The following is a 16311-nucleotide window of genomic DNA, read 5'->3' as shown; positions in this document are numbered from 1 at the left end:
CAGATCTGAATTTAAAAGAGTGACAGTATGTTTCAGTGTTGGCTCAGCAGGAGAGAAGTTTACCCCAGCGTGTATGTCATGTGCCTTATTCGGCTCAGAATATCTTGCAGAAAGCCAACACTAAAATAGAACTACATTTTGCACAGCATTCAGTCTATGAACTCTGGCTGCACTTCGCATAGCTCCAGTCAATAATTGATTAGGTTTGAAAGACCGTTGTACTATAAGACTCTTTGTTATTGTGCTGTGACAGTAGTTATAGGTTGTGAGTCATCTCGCTGGTTTGTTGTCACCACTTTTGTTCATTCGAGGAAAGAGGTACAAAGGTAACACAAGGCTACAATTTTTGCTGCGTGAAACAATAGATCATGCAGTGACTGTGTTCACTCCCTGCCCGTTTCCATGAAAGTGTGCAGACAGCAATGTCTTAAAAATACTTACGTGTTCTGAGTTACGTCACTTATGCCTCAAGGTCAGTGTTTAATCACTTGAAGTGGCACAGAAAAAAACACTTTGAAATTTTTGGCATCCAAGCACTTGCTCATAGCGGGTCATATGATTGTTGAGGTTTTCTCTGTTGTATTATTGTAGGGTTCACCTTACAATATAAAGCGCCTTGAGGCGACTGTTAGAGGTGGGCAGAACAATCCAAATATCGATAGTGTCGATACCAACTCTGGTATTGGTATTGGATCGATACTAGCCAAATAGGATTGATACTTTGTTTCAGTATGTAGCCCACTGAATTGTGTTAAATTATAGATTTTTGGGGAATTAAACAATACACCTCAAACATGCACTATGAAACATGTCAAACAACAGAATTTGACCCAAAACGCTTTAGAGAAGTTGGAAGATGTGTTTTGTTGTGATAACGAAGTATTATAGAACATAAAAATCAGAGTGAGTTAGTGGCGATGAGCCATCTCTTAAGTCATGACACACTGTCTCCCCAACATAAGCTGCCTTTACAGGTTAAAAGTATCGGTATTGATATCAGCACTTGGTTTGCTTGGTATCGAATCTGCAGTATTCCACAGCACTAGTGACTGATGTTGTGATGAACAAAATTGAGTTAATTTTTTTCTTATATTTGTGCTGTGAATACATTCATGAAAAGCTAGAGCATTTGTCTTTTTTCTGTTACAATTTTATTTGGGCAATTTAAATTATGAGGGTGTATTCTGCTGGATCAGCTTTCTGTAGGCAGAAGTTGAAGTATAATCAAAGAAGAGCACTTTGTGTAATACATCTTTGAGAATGAAAACTTGTCAGATCCTGTACAGCAGTTTCTAATGCATATTCTTTTTTATCTCTACTATGTATCTACAGAATTACAAGTTAAATCTACAAGGAGCATTTAAAATGTTGCATGACTCTGTCTGTAAAATGCAAAGAAGCCTGATTTTTTATCTTAGATGACTTCCCCTTTTAAGTTAAACCACTCTATGGTCCAGTTCTAACCAGTTGTGCTTGTTTTCCTGCAATGCATACTGGATGTCCTCTAGTGTCTAGAAGTGGTGGGCCTTCTATAAGTTTTGGGGAACCATATCTAATTAGTTGGCACCACAATTCAGGTGTTTCTGGCGAGTGTTATCCCTCCCCCATGGTTCAAGACATTACAGTAGAGCCTCAGTCTGGAGGATTACTTCAGAGTGCACAACCCTGTGAAGGTAAAAAGCAGAACATGCTCTTGGTCACACTCCTGACTTATGTGCTTTCTTCCACCTTCTACTCCAGAAACAGCTGTTCTGTGTTTGGGTCAGAGTCAGCGATCAGGGTCTCTTAATGGGTTATGTCAAACTCACACAGTCTTCACGGAAAGCTTCATAACTCAAAAAGAAAGCTCAGTAGAGACACAGAAGAGGCCTCTTCTCTGTGCATTTTTGTCAAATTGCAAATGCAAATCTGAAAAATCTGCAAGGGTAATGATCAGAATTAACTTTACTTGTCTTAAAAGTCAGAATTTACTAGATAAATTGAAGAGAAACGTGCAGTTGTTAGAATTTGCAGCAGGGTGTGCGATAAAGTGACAGTGAGATGGGGCAGATTAAATGTTTTGGCCTGAGGCCTCTGCATCATTAAAGTGAATGAGGTGGTCTCTTTTTCCACACTGTTCATGTCAGTCTGATCATGGCCTTAAACTCCTGTCGTGAAGTTGGGCTGGGAGATTAATCACCACATAACTAGAATGAACATGCAGTTCTTGAGTTCTGATCGGTGTTGTGCTCCTGTTAATGCCTGTGTTAATGGTTGGATAATGTGTCCTTGTCCTAGGCTGAACCTGTGATTCTGGACCTGCGGGACTTGTTCCAGCTCATCTATGACATAAAGCAGAGAGAGGAGAGGGAGAAGAAGGCCCAAAAAGACAAGCAGTGTGAGCAGGCGGTGTACCAGGTACTCTTATCAACTCTCTGGTATTTTTTTCTTTTAAACAATTTCCTTAATCATCTGCCATAAGTATGATGAGGTTCATGTGAGAGACTCTTGACAGATGAGTCAGGTAAGACTTAAAAAAAACATCAAAGAATAACATACGGAGCACCCACTTTCAGGTTTCATCAGTGGCACCATCTGCCCATTGTGCTTATTTCACCTTCCTCTGTTCTGTCTTCTGTACGTCTCCTGTTTAATTTTCTCTTTATCTCTCTGTCTCGCTCTCTCTCTGATGATTGCCAAATGATTATCTGAATGCTGGGAAGCCGCTACGTCTCGCTGTGCTTTCCGCCTACTCTCTCTACTTCACCGGCTTAACTCTCCGCCTCTTCCCTCTCTTCTGTCTTCTCACCCCTGCTCCTCTCTCCTCCCCGTTTGATCTCTCCCTCTCTTTCCTGCTGCCGCCGCTCATCCGCAGACAATACTGGAGGAGGATCTGGAGGACCCTGTCTACCAGGTAACTTCTTGACCAATCCCATTGCTGCTGTCACCTGCTGCATTTCTAGCCAGTCAGCTTGCTCCTCTGTGTGTGCACTGTGGGGAGACAGCTGCTGTTTGGGTAGATCTTCGTAATAAGCACAACACACGCTGTTTAGAGGGTTTGCCGATGTATACAAAGAGCCAGTAGGAGACACTCATATCTGTGTGTTCATGAGTCTGTAGCTGTGGGTGCATGATTAGCTGAGAGATGTGTTTGCTTTCTCAGTTGCTCTGGGTATTTATTACTGCTTAAAGCCTCCTCCGTGTGTCACTGGGATCTCTTCTTCAACTGCTTTTTAATGAGAACCTATTGACAATGCTGTTTGACTAATCACCTCTGCAGTTTTCACTTCTTCTCTCTCAATTTCTTTATCTTCCAATTTCCCTCCTGCTTCTTTTTTCCCCCTCTCTTTCCCGTGCTGCTGACGTTGTAGTACATTGTGTTTGAGGCGGGACACGAGCCCATCCGTGACCAATCAGAAGAGAGCATTTATCAGGTACCCACAAGCTCATCTTGTTTGCTTGTGTCTTATGTAGCTTTAAACTACAGTTACTGTGGTTAATCTGCTGACAGGGAGTTCCTAAAAGCGTTTAAGCTACAGAGATTTAATCACTTATTTACTGTCCAATCGGTACAAGCTGCATTACTCTTTAATGGGATAAATATACTGTGGCCTGCTCATAGAATTAATTGCCGTTTTTACACATGAAAACAGCAATTGTAGATACAGGAAATAAAGACTTTAAGAATCTGAGGCAAACAACCAGCCAACACTCTCCAGAGGGCCCTGATAGCTAAAGCTAGCTACTCCTGGGAGATGAGGCTTTCTCTGGGTGCACTCCTCAGAGATGTGGGTAGACCTCCGAGGGATAAAGAGGGGGAGGGTTGGGTGCGCGTGGAGGGGATGTGGAGGTTATTCCTGGTGTGTGTGGAAGGAAGACCCCTCCTCTTTTTCTCGCCTCCCCTCCCTCTTTTCCCAAGAAGATGAAAGAAAGCGGGGGAAAGAAAGATTAATCACCAGCCTCTCGTTTGATCTTTAAATAAAATGGATTGAAATAGAGGGAGCGCTGGCGCGTGCACAATCGTACGCAAACAAATACACGTACAAACAAACCCCCACACACACATCATGCGTAAAAAACGTGCAGCTCAGCCAGCCTCCAGCCACAGAGGAACTAATGTATGAATAAAGATGGCAGCTTCTGGAAATAAACATGTGAAAGAAGTAAACAAGGCATTGAAAGGAGGAGAAAGAATGGGACAGGCTGTGCTAGATAGATATCCACATTTTTCTTCTGTGCTATTTTTTGTTTTTCATTTACCACTCTGATTAGAGCACATCCAGCTGGGGAAGGATAAAACTTTGTTTCAAGCCTTGTGCCACTGTAGGAGAAATCAAACCATAGGAATCTCAGGATTCATACATATCAGAATTTTGCTATCACTGCTCATTGTTTCTTCTCATTACACACAGACTCAGCTCTATCTGACTGTGTGACATAGAAATATTACATGTCTCCGTGTGTGACAATCTGAGTTATTACATGTCTGTGGATGTGATAAGCTGCCTTATCCATTCTTTATTAGAGAGAGAGAGAGAGAGAGAGAGAGAGACCATCACCACAGGCTGATAGTCTTCTGATTAACCTAGTAGATGAGTTCTCACTCAAAAGATTTTAATTCTGATTATCCCTACACACACACACACACACACACACACACAAACACTTTACTAGTGATTGATATGATTCCAGGAGAGGCAGGTTCCAGGGTTTTGTGTTGGCATCCAGTTTGTCGCAGTGCTGGAACAGTGATGAAGTGTAAAGTTTTATTGCTTAATTACTCCAGAGGTAACAGGCTCTCTTGGCTGTTCTCTGAATCTATTGGTCGATTGTATAGGTTCCCACCAGTCAGCAGAAGGAAGGGGTCTATGACGTCCCAAAGCGACACCCAGTGAGTGACCGTGTGTATGCCCGTGTCCGACCTCCCGCCCCCCTCAGCCTGCCTCCCCCTCTCAGACAAACCTCTCAGCTGTCCCACGTGTTACTCAACGTGGAAAGCCTTTCTGCTTCAGCGCTCTCCCATCATGCAGTCATGTGGAAGCTCTAATTTCGCATTTTATTCTACTTCCTTTTAATATATCTCCCACACAGTGATCAGGATGTCTAATTTTCCCCTGAGAGGTTTGCTGGGATCCAGTGCCTCATGCAGTGTGCTGTGCTATTGTACTGCTTGTGCTGTAGTTATGGTGGCTGGTGCCGTTCTCCTCGTGCCCCGTGGTGCCTGCTCCTTATGGTTAACTGGGATAATGTGTGTGTTTGGATGTTTGTGTCATGTCAGCTTTCTCAGTGAAGCATGCTTGGCTGTGGTTTGGCCAGTCATGAAGCTTGCATGATGTTATCCCAGACTGCGCTGATCGCGTATTTTGTCACTGTTATATTTTAGTTAAAATTATGTAATTGCGTCTGACTGTAAATGTGCATGACATCATATATTTAAAATATACTTGAGCTTTGTTGAGCAGTTTTTCACCCTGTCTGTGCCTTTTGAATGAATGTTTGCAGTGGAAATCTGTATTCCTGTTTGCGTGTGGACATGCAAGCCTCTGTTCACACTGCCGGCAGTTATAATGAAAGATGACCTTGACCACTGTCAGGTTGTGCTATAACTCAGCTGCTCTTTATCTGCCCATAAAGATGGTAGTTATATTGCGGCCTGATTTAATCTACTAAAATCTTCACACTCACAATAATCAAGCTGTTGATCTGCTGGTGTGTGTTTTGGTTTATGAGTATTTGAGCTTATATTATTTGAACACACACTCCCATTTAGTTCTAATTATTTTGTAGAGCTCACCACCAGTGCCTGCAATCTCTTTGTGTATTCCACTGCTGTAATGGATCGCTAAACTGGACTCCTCAACGTCACTACTGGCAGTGACGATCTCACTCTATGAATTTTGGTAGTCTGGAAATCAGTCTTGCAGTTTTCTGGCTGCATATTATCCCCAGATTTAGTAAGAAGCTTACAGGCACCATAGTATTTCTGTTCTCTCCTCACCCAGCCCACAACACATGCTGTTATTTGGATTGCCTTTGTGTTGGCAGGTGTCTGAACGTGAACAAATCCAATATTTCTCTCTTGTTGTGCAACCAATTGGGCTAGTCAGTCCATTGTGGCTTAAATAAAGCAGATTCAAGTCTTTTCTGCTTCCCAGTCAGTCAGAATGTGAGCATAGATCACAGAAATATAAATGGACCAGAGAATTTTTTTTAATTTCCTTTGTGGCAGACAACTTGTAGGGTAATTTGCAGATACTTTCATTTAAATTAAAAATAAAATCCGGGCATCAGAGGGTTAAAAAGTGCTTCTGTGCTGATCTCTCTGTGGATTAAATGTTTCAAGTATGTTGCTCTTCAGTCAGTAGTGTGACACCAGAAGTCAAACTCCAGCCATCTTATCATATTATAAATATAAGCACACTCCTGATGTCCAAGTATGGTTTATTTATATAGCACTTTTAAGACATTAAGGTGTTAAAAACACAGTCAAAATGAACACATCTGAATGTGTCTGAATATGATTTTTTTAAAGGATACCACAGAGTTAAGGGTGCAAATTGAGAGAAGTAAGCTGTTCCACAGGTTTGGAATTTACAGTTCCCATTAGTTTTCAGACGGGTACGTGGAATCACAAAAAAAACTCTACCTGTGGATCTAAAGATCCAGTTTGGTAAATATGGGTGGAGTAGATCATCAAATGTCATCAAAGTGCTGCTAAAATAGCTCAATTGAAACTAAATATGGGGAATTCAGCTAATTGCAGACTTAATTTAATCACATTTATGTAATATTGAACTGAGTTATTATGGTGAAAGGAATTTAAGGGACATTTTTTGGTTATATGGAGTGACAACTTGGTTTTCAGTGTTGCTAAAATAAAGCTGAAATAATGTGTAAACATAGATATTAGGATGTAATCTTCTTATTCTGCTGTCTATAGCAGAAATGTTGGTAGCTGAGTGACCAGACACAGCAGCAGGTTTGTTATTTGTAGTGGATTCAATATTTATTTTATTGACAATAGAAATTCACCGTCCTCTCAGAGGGACTGACAGTAGCCAACAGTGCAACATGACATCGATGTACACACTACACCTAGATGAAATGATCTCATCGGCTGAAATGTGACCTCCTGTCTAAAGCAGTCTCTTCTCTTGTTTAATCTGTCACCGTCTTAAATGATGGCAAATCAATAAAACACACACACATACACGCACACACACATAAAGCGATTCCAATCTACTGAGCCCTTGACCCTCTGGGACCTGAGAGAGTCTGTTGAATCAACAGCAGCCCTCAACACCTTAGAGTTCACATGCAGAGGTCAGTGTATTTCCACCACACATCAAGCCAACTCAAACACTGCACTACCTTAATAGAATATGACTGCAGACTGCTTATAAAAGATGGACAAGTGATTACTTAGTGACTTATTAGTAAAACACAAGATTGCCCTTAACAAAACTGAAGTGCAGACTTTGTGCATGATGTGTTTGTATATTAAGCACACAGAAAGGCATATTATTTGTTAGGTAATTGCACTACATCTCCTTCAGTACAGTTATTATGAAGGGGGAAATGAGTGATAGAAACCAAAAGTAGAAGGCTGTGAATGTGTGTATTTCTGCTCTAAAATTAGGTATTTTAACACTGGACTTTAAGGAGATTGACTCACTTTGGTGTGAACCTGAATTGGAAAGTTGCAGAACTGCAGATATTGGCACTCCTGCATTAGCTTCAGTAGCATGATCAGTGACATCATCACAAATATTCAGCTTGTTGTTGATTTTGTGGCATTCGGAACAAGTATTCCCAACAGGGAAAATGATGGACAAACTATCCAACGGCAACTTTCTTCTTTGCCTTCTTTATTTATATATCACCAAACAACTGATACTGGCATACATATTGGTCGAGCTCTAAAAATGACATTGTGTGTGTTTGTGTGTGTGGTGGCCTGTGAGACAGAAAGGGAGAAAAAGAGCACTAAAAATGAGTTATTGTTTTCCTTGTGTGTCCGGTTGTGTTATGATTTTCGTTGTATGTGTGTGGCTTTGCGTGTGGCAGGTCAGCAGGGGGTTTTTTTGGTGCGTGCCAATGTGATCAGTCACACGGCAGGGGATCAGCAAGGTGGTGTTAATTAAAGGGGATGCGTTAATTGTATGCAGAACACATGTGCACAGGTAATTACTGTTTCCCTAGAGACGGCTAATTGATAGGTGGCGGCAGTACTGATAAAGATAAAGGACCAGGCAAAGAGATGGCGAGAGTGTATAATGGGCGCAGAGGGATAATTGGCAGGGCAAAAGAGAGAGAGGGTTGGTCAGACAGGGAAAGTGAAAGAAGAAAGATGGAGAGAAATAGCAGAGTGGAGCTTTAAGTGATGAACACAGCAGATCCTGCATGATTTAAAATATGCTCCACCCATCCAAAAGAATCAGATGGATTAAAATTTGGATTTTTAATAAAAATTAATATGGTTAGTATTGAGCAATCTGTTATTGTTCTTTTCACCGTCAACTAATGATGGCCATACCTCATGCTTTCCTGCAACTAAAATAATACATTCACTATTGCTGTCATTCAGTGAATACTATAGCATAGCCTGTGCCAGTGTTGGTGAAAGGAACAGCAAAGCCCATCACTGTGCTGTAGCCTACAAAATGTTGGAAGTTGTTTTGTGCAATCAGATTGGAGCGCAAAATACATGGGAGTAGTGTGTTGGTATGACCCTTTCACATGTCTTCTTTTCCCCGGCTATAGTGGTTTAATAGCAAATGGGTTTTTTCCAATTATGTACTCCCTCACTGTGCTCTCACATGAAGCATGTTAGTTAAACCAGCTCTGTTTTCTATGTCTGCCTGCTTGTCAGTCTCACACTGTGGTTCCTGACGCATGGGAGCAGGCTTTACAGAAACACAAATAGGGTTTAAACCCCAGCTCAGTGCTGTAGTTTAGACAAAAGGTAGGGATGATCTTTAAACCTCTTTAAATCTTCACTTGGTCTCTAAGTCAGGCAAGAAGAACACTGTTCTGTGACTGTGTGTTTGTGTGTGTGTTTGTGTGTGTGTGTGTGTCTGTGTGTGTGTGTGTGTGTGTGCATCACTAGAACACCTGCAATCCATCATGTTCCTCGCTTTAAAGAGACTCATTCCACCTCACTCTGTCCTCCTCTTTCTCTCAGCGTGTATGAAAGATAACTAACATGTTTGTGTGTGAGAACATTTTCATCCCACCTGCCATCTAACACTGGGGTTGTGATTGCAGAATGGACACAAAAAAAAACCCCACCACCACCACCGTCACCAGCACCATCATCAACATCATCATTCTCATGAACAACCCTTTCACCAAGAACAAACTGAACAGCAGCAGCAGCAGCAGCAGTCGCTGTCAGGGGCACATCTGATAGACTTAGACCTGGATATGGTGACTCAGGTAAGGTGTTACAGTATACTAACATGCACTTTGTAGTTCAAACTAATGCAGTGTTCAAAGCTCTAAACAGGGAACGTAATGTCCTGAGCGTTAGTTGCCGTGAACTGCTCTTTAGTCACGTCCTCAGATGATCTTTGGTGTTCGCATCCTCGTCTGTACCTCCAACTTTGTTCTTCTGTAGTCATAAGTGACCCCAACTCTTAACCTCTGTCATTTATGAATAAAACATGCAACCTTGTTGTTGCCATAGTAACCAGGTTCAGGCAGGAGTAAAGTCAAGAGCCGCATGGGTGCACCCGTGCATTCACGCCGGCGTGTTGTCCATGTGTGAAAGAGGACAAGCCAATATAATAGAGAGAAAAACTCTCACTTAGCTCAGAGCGGAGGTCCTTTAAGGGCGGAGTAGACGTAAAGGTCAGAGTGTCTGTCAGAGAACTGGTGTGGGGGTCAGCAGGGTTAGCAGACAGCAGCGGTCATCGCGGCTGCGGACACACTAGCACTGCCTCTCAGAGCACATTAATAAAGCATTCATAACACTATGATAATCACAGCAACCTGACCTCACCACCCCGCCGCCGCACACGTAAAGAATATTGAGCGAATGGAAACTGGACAGAAAGTCTATAAATATTCAACTTCCTGTGCTGTTTGAACACTCTCTGCAGTACATTTTCCCCGTGCATGTGGTTTCACATTAAAGAACATTAGCACGGGCTCCGTGTCATTGACGAATGATTCATTGATGAATGCCAGAGGAAATTTATTGTAAAGTTAGAAAAACTCTTAAAATGTGTTCTGTGAGTGGACATACTCTTATCAGTGCCTGTGAATGCACTATTTTGTCTATCTTGGATATCTGGCTTATCTTGTTGATTCCATTTTGTCTGCTTTGCTAAACTCTGCTGCAGCAGTAGTATATATTACAACTTCCTATGCCTCTTAGTAAAAAAAAGCCTTCTAGACTCATAATGTAAAACACCATGCTCACAGATCCATTTTCTGATACGTGTAAAAAGAACTTTGTGGTCTATGCGTGACCCAGGAGAGTGAACAAAAGGGAAGATATTCCAAGAACATTCATTATCTCTAAAGAATTTATCTGCATCCATGATTTATGCTAATCTCTGACCATGTGTTCAAGGCTTAAATTCCTTTATCAACTAAAAATAGACTATCCTTCACTTGCCACCAGCCTAAAGATATTAATAATGTGCAAAAAAAAAGAGGCAGATACTAAAGTGAAGGATCATGAGGGAACTGTGAAAGGGAAACAGAGCAGTACAGGACCAATCCGGATTGAATACAAAGGCTGCTGTCTCAGATAGTTATTCCCTCTGGGACATACCACATATCTTCCACAAGAAGGAAACATTAATGACTTGTCCAAAAGACGACACTGCTACAGTAATGATACTAGAGGGTGTGGTAGTCTGCTTTTAGATCCACTAATGGAAAGAATCTTAATCTGAAGCAGATGACAAAGATTGTGATAACTCCTGGTAGGTATGCCATCATAATCAATCATTTCATCTCATTATCCCATCTCTCCACACCCCCTTTTACCTCTTCTGTTGCTGCCAAAGTCCTCAGGTAGGTAACTCTAACATACCGAGCTAATGTCGCGTTGCATGCGGTGTATGATGCACGTTGCACTGGAATGTAGAGCGATTCAGAAATTGCATGTAGTCTAATATTCCCGTGATTGTGCCTGACTGCTATTATACGCTTACTCTAATTCTCAGAATATCAACCAATTAGAAATTTTTGGAGACATGTCTACGCCTCCTGACATCACCTCTCCATCTGTGAGTAGCCGTTATACATACACAGTCTGTGATTTACATCTTGTAAAATAATACCGGCATCTCCACTGAGTTGTCTCCTTTTCGTTGTTCACCTGACCTCCAACCACAACCTGCACAGACTCCCGCCTCTCCAGCCAACACCCTGGACCCCTCACAGGGCTTGCAGCCTCCCACGGAACTGTTTGCTCCCTTCAATCCTGCGTCTGTGCCCTCAGGTAAGACCTTGTTTACTTTCTGCTTAAATACAAGGCTGCTACAAGCCAGTGGGAAACAAGCTCAGCAGGAGAGACATGAAGGCAAACTGGAGACTAAGAAGATTCAGATGCAGGGGGCATCTGAAGAAGAGAAGAAAAGGAGTTGTGCTGAAATAAATATAGAGCGGTGGAGTAGAAGCGAAATGTAGACGAGAGAAAGAGGAGAAAAGGTGGCATTGGTTGTGTGTTGAATATGAAAAGCATTATTATCCCGCTACCTCAGATGCTGCTGATTTACTTGTGGCTGAGCCAACTGCGTCAGACGGGGGAAAGTAATAAAACATGCCGCGATGATTGTAGTGAAGACTTCTTTGTGCACAGAGCTACTGTGTATTTAGAAATTGGTATAAAGGTTTTGCATCTCTTTATTCACTCCCCTCATCACCTCTGCTTGCCTCCTCTTTTCCTTTCTCTGTGCATGTGTCAGAGCAGCCAAGGTTAAATGTCAACTTTCTCCGCTGTAGTTAGCAAGCAGAGACTAGAACCAGGAGACTAGTGAGTGTGAAATACGAAACAGCTTTTACTGATGAGTCTGAGTGATTTTAATGAGTGTGTTGAGTTCTGCCTTTTCATAATGACTCTGCCTCATTCTGGAGGTAATTATAATAGTGCACCATGACCATTAAGAGACACTGCATTAGCCGCGGGCGAAAGTAGGGCAGCACTCTCTGGTGATGCATGTACAGGTTTGTGTGTAGAAAAGCAGGCTATGCACTGTGGATATTCTAATCACTTTCTCTTTTGTCTTCTTTTCTTACTTTCTTAAAATGGCGCAGAAAAAAAATTAAATAACTTATCTCAATCCACTCACAACCAGGTTATGTGACGATGGGAGCAGTACCTCCTGGCCACTGGTCCCAGCAGGCTTTTGCTGCCCAGACTCCGCTGGCCTTCGGGGTCCAGTCTCCTCTAGGCCCGGTGGCCCAGGTGCTGCCAGGTGGCCAGCCTCTCATCTGGGGCCAGGCCAACATCTTCCCTGCCACCCAGCAGCAGTGGGCAGCCATGGCAGCAGGAGCCTTCCCCCCACAGCCTACCTCCCAGCCCAGCCTGTGGGCACCCTGCCCGCCGCCATGTTCCAGACTCTCACCCCCGTCACGACTGTGACTCCAGCCGGCGAGAGCCATTCGAGCACTGGAGCCAGCGCTTCAGCTCCTTCCCCTTCAGCATCTTCGAGTCCACAGCATGGGGAGAGAGGAAAGAAGATTGGAAAGGAGATGTTCAAGGTGGGGAACTGATGAATACAGAGAAGATTTTTACAAATAGTCTTCATAGTCCTATTCAAAATAAAAAAACTAAATATTAGTTTTTGCTCCTTGAATAATTAATCACAGTTAATTTTCTAATTTAAGTATTTTGTTAGAGTTGTTAAAATTGCAAAATGTCTGGGACCAGTCTTTAATTGTTTGAGTAAGACTGAAACAAGCTTTAGGATGCAAAGAGTCATAAGTGGGACATGTAAGTACAAATGGACAGTCATACATATTTGGGTTGTATTTGATCATTTTAGCTATGTTGAGCAAATTAGCCTCATTTAACCCTTTAAAGACTTCCAAAAAATAATATTGTTTTGGAAATGCATTTTGGTTCACATAGTTAGGCCACATACAAACACATCCAAAATGCACATTTTCATTAGGATTAGGATTCAACTAATCTGTAGTGTATAATACATACATATTCATATCAGAATTTTTCACTTGTAAAGTCTCATCTATGAGAGAACGTTTTCCCCCAGTCTGGTGGTGTTTTCATCAATAAAAAGGCTGCAAAACAGGCAGTGATTTGGACAGTAACCTAAAACAAAGGTCACTAATTGATTGTCCACACTTTCAATGTTAACCTTGCTGACCAGTCTCTGTCTTTCCTTTAGGATTTTCAGCTGGCGAAGCCTCCGGCCATGCCTTCGAAGAAGGCTGATCAGCCCAGTTTAGCAGGAACCTCAGAGGCATTCAGCACTTACTTCAACCGTGTGGGCACTGCCCAGGACACAGATGACTGTGATGACTTTGACATTTCTCAGATGAATCTGACACCAGTCACCTCCACAACACCATCCACCAACTCCCGTGAGCGCTCTCTCCGTGTCTGTCTGTGCTGTGTAACACGCTTTTTCTCTTATCACCATCCAGCGTGTAGCTGTCTTAATTGTTCTGTCCTCCTCTGCAGCACCCACCCCAGCTCCTAGGCAGAGCTCCCCCTCAAAATCCTCAGCCTCTCACGTCAGTGACCCCCCCACCGACGCCACAGACCCCCCACGGACGACTCATTTGGCGAAGCAGAGGGCAGTCCCAGTCGCAGTGGAGAGGAAGATGCTGTAAGTGTGCGTGTGCTTTGGTGTGTGAGAAATTTTTGGAGTAAGCCAAGTGTGTGCGCCTTTTTAATAAGTCACTTCTTATGCTCCTATAACCTGCACAGCTTGTTGAGATCTGCTGATAAATAGCCTTTGTAGCTGTGTTGGCGGGCCAGGTAATCACTCTCACTGATTAGGGGGCCGCGCTATTGTGTCCTTTAGTGTGAGAGTGTGTGTCGGTGTTTGTGTCAGTGCATATGAAAATGTGCACGTCCAGTGTGGGTTACTGTGGAAAAATGAGCAGTAGCATGCATGAGTATGTGGTTGAGTGTGTGCATGGTCAACACAGCGTTAAATTAGCTGGTGAAATTGTCAGAGACATCATTAAGCTGTTATTAATACCAGCAAGGTAGCATCCATACATCACTACTTCTATGTGGACAGACTCATCTGTGGTGAGATATAGGAAGCGTAGTGCCCCAATTCTTCTTCCAGGGGCAATTAATATTTATTTTACCTGTAGCACCTTAATCTGGGGCAGAAAAATGGGTGAAATTAAGGAGGAGTGAGAAGATGGAGAGAAGATAGAAAGATAAAACGAAAGAAAATGGGGAAAAGAAGGATAGAACGTCAGATTCTTAGGGAGTGTAGACAAACGCCCTGTGCCTTTGACCAAAGTCCTTGTAGAATCTGTGACCTTCTAAGAAGCAAGACTTTTCTAGTTCTTTCCCTGCCATTTTCTTCCTGTCTTCCAATTACTCTTTTTTGTTTCTTTCAAGCTTGCTTCTCTCCTCCCTCTCGTCCTTCACTCCCCAGGCGTGAAACATTAGTTTTTAAGACTCCAATCCAGCTATTATTGAAAAAATAGAGGACTTTCACACTGCTGAAAATGTCACCAGCCCTGAATAACACACAGAAGCTTTGCACAACCCAAAGACATGTGCATTGGTGGCGGCACTGAGTGAGTGCGGCGAAAAGGTTACAAAAATAAAAAATAAAAAAGCAAGAGAAGGACCGGAAAGATGGAGCAAAGGCAGAAAAACAACCTCCCACCCTTTTGTGGGTTGAGGTGCAAAAAGCGGAAGTGTTTTAGGAGGAAAGCAGTGGATCAATAGAAGCAACTCCACAGAGGTTTTCATAACAGACCACTGTAAATGAGTGCATGTTTACTGTTTGTGTGTATTTGCAAAGAAGTTTCTATAAAAAGAAAAGCTGTGATGGGCTGTGATTTTCTATTCTAAGTGTCTGCGTTTCTCCTTTAGAGCACTGACAGCTTTACTCTTTGCTTCCTGTTTGCTCTGTTCTTGTAGTTTATCAATCAAGCATTCCGTCCTTCAGATTTATTCTTCTCTGTCTGTTTTCCCTTTATTTCCTTCTTATACTCTTCCACGGACCTTCCTTTCCACCCTTTTCCTTCCTTTCCGTCTTCCACTCTTTAGGCATGTGGTTCTGGGTCGCCCTGCCCCAGCGAGACAGCAGAGCCCAGCCCAGATCAGGCCAGTCCAGAGGCTGGGAGCTAGATAGCAGCAGGGCAAGGTAGGTATCAATACCTCTCCTTCCCCTCTTAACTCCTTCAACTCTCTGCATGTATCTCTTCTTCTCATTTACTGTTGCACCTCCCTTAGATAAGTGTGTTGCATCTTTCTTTTTTTTTTGCATCAGTGGTTACATTTTCACTGTTTTACCTCTGTTTTCATTGCCTTGTTAACACAAGTTCAAAGATGGCACGTGTGGTTTGGTTTTAATGGTGATTTTTTGTTTTGTATGTATCTGTTGATGATGAAGGTGTTGTGCATGTGTGACTTTTTGGAAACAGTGTGTGACAAGTTCATCACGCAACATCACTTTGGCCATAGTGCTCTCATTGTGTTCTGTCATTCTGATGTGCACCTAAATCACGCCCAGTTCTCTAAATAGCACACGTCTCACTTGGAAATTCAATAGCGTGTGACAGCCAATCAGAAACTGTGCACTTCAGTGAGCAGGATGTCTTTTGGGATTTGTGTGTAATATGCTGATCTCAGTTGTTTAGCTTAATTTGATCAGGATGTATGCTTAGATTTTATGCATTATATACAGTGTGCAATGTCACCTATGCACCACGCACCAATGTTAAACGTTGAGCGATATAGACAGGCAGTCACTGATGATGGGCATGTTTTCACACTTTTTGCACTTTGTCCTACAGTGAAATTCACAACTTTCATAAGCTTGAAAATTCTTTGAGAAGCATGTCAATATGCGGTTTGCCTATTCAATGACACACAAACACACACACACACACTCCAAGAAAAAGAGCCATTTTGATCCCTGCCTCCCTACCCGGTGTCCTCTCCCACACAATTCCCGACTGTGGCTCCTTAATGATAGCTGCTGGCACTCACACCAGAAAAAAATGTGATGGTTTTGTTTTCATCAGCTAATACTGGAGCGCCAAGATTAATGACTGCCCCGATATAATTGGCATTAATTAAAACCCAAGGAGCCTTCAAGTCCTTCCCCACTCCGGGAGAGGAGGAGGGGGGCAAAGCAGCTTCCCTCCCCT

The 16311-nt window shown here is 42.6% G+C and overlaps 1 protein-coding gene across 1 annotated transcript in view; it reads left to right on the top strand.

The window, feature by feature from the left end:
* Nucleotides 1-16311, top strand: part of dab1a (DAB adaptor protein 1a) — a 53212-nt gene that overhangs the window by 32930 nt on the left and 3971 nt on the right. The window contains 11 exon segments of the mRNA XM_019351618.2: nucleotides 2278-2397; nucleotides 2855-2893; nucleotides 3351-3413; nucleotides 4817-4870; nucleotides 9247-9417; nucleotides 11160-11222; nucleotides 11341-11437; nucleotides 12294-12500; nucleotides 12503-12699; nucleotides 13347-13542; nucleotides 13643-13790. Of these exon segments, the coding sequence (XP_019207163.1) occupies nucleotides 2278-2397; nucleotides 2855-2893; nucleotides 3351-3413; nucleotides 4817-4870; nucleotides 9247-9417; nucleotides 11160-11222; nucleotides 11341-11437; nucleotides 12294-12500; nucleotides 12503-12699; nucleotides 13347-13542; nucleotides 13643-13790 (1355 nt within the window).

Source organism: Oreochromis niloticus, linkage group LG23, assembly GCF_001858045.2.
Source record: "Oreochromis niloticus isolate F11D_XX linkage group LG23, O_niloticus_UMD_NMBU, whole genome shotgun sequence".
NCBI lineage: Eukaryota > Metazoa > Chordata > Actinopteri > Cichliformes > Cichlidae > Oreochromis > Oreochromis niloticus.
Note: the sequence above shows the minus strand (reverse complement) of the source record. Positions and strands in the feature narration are given on the sequence as shown.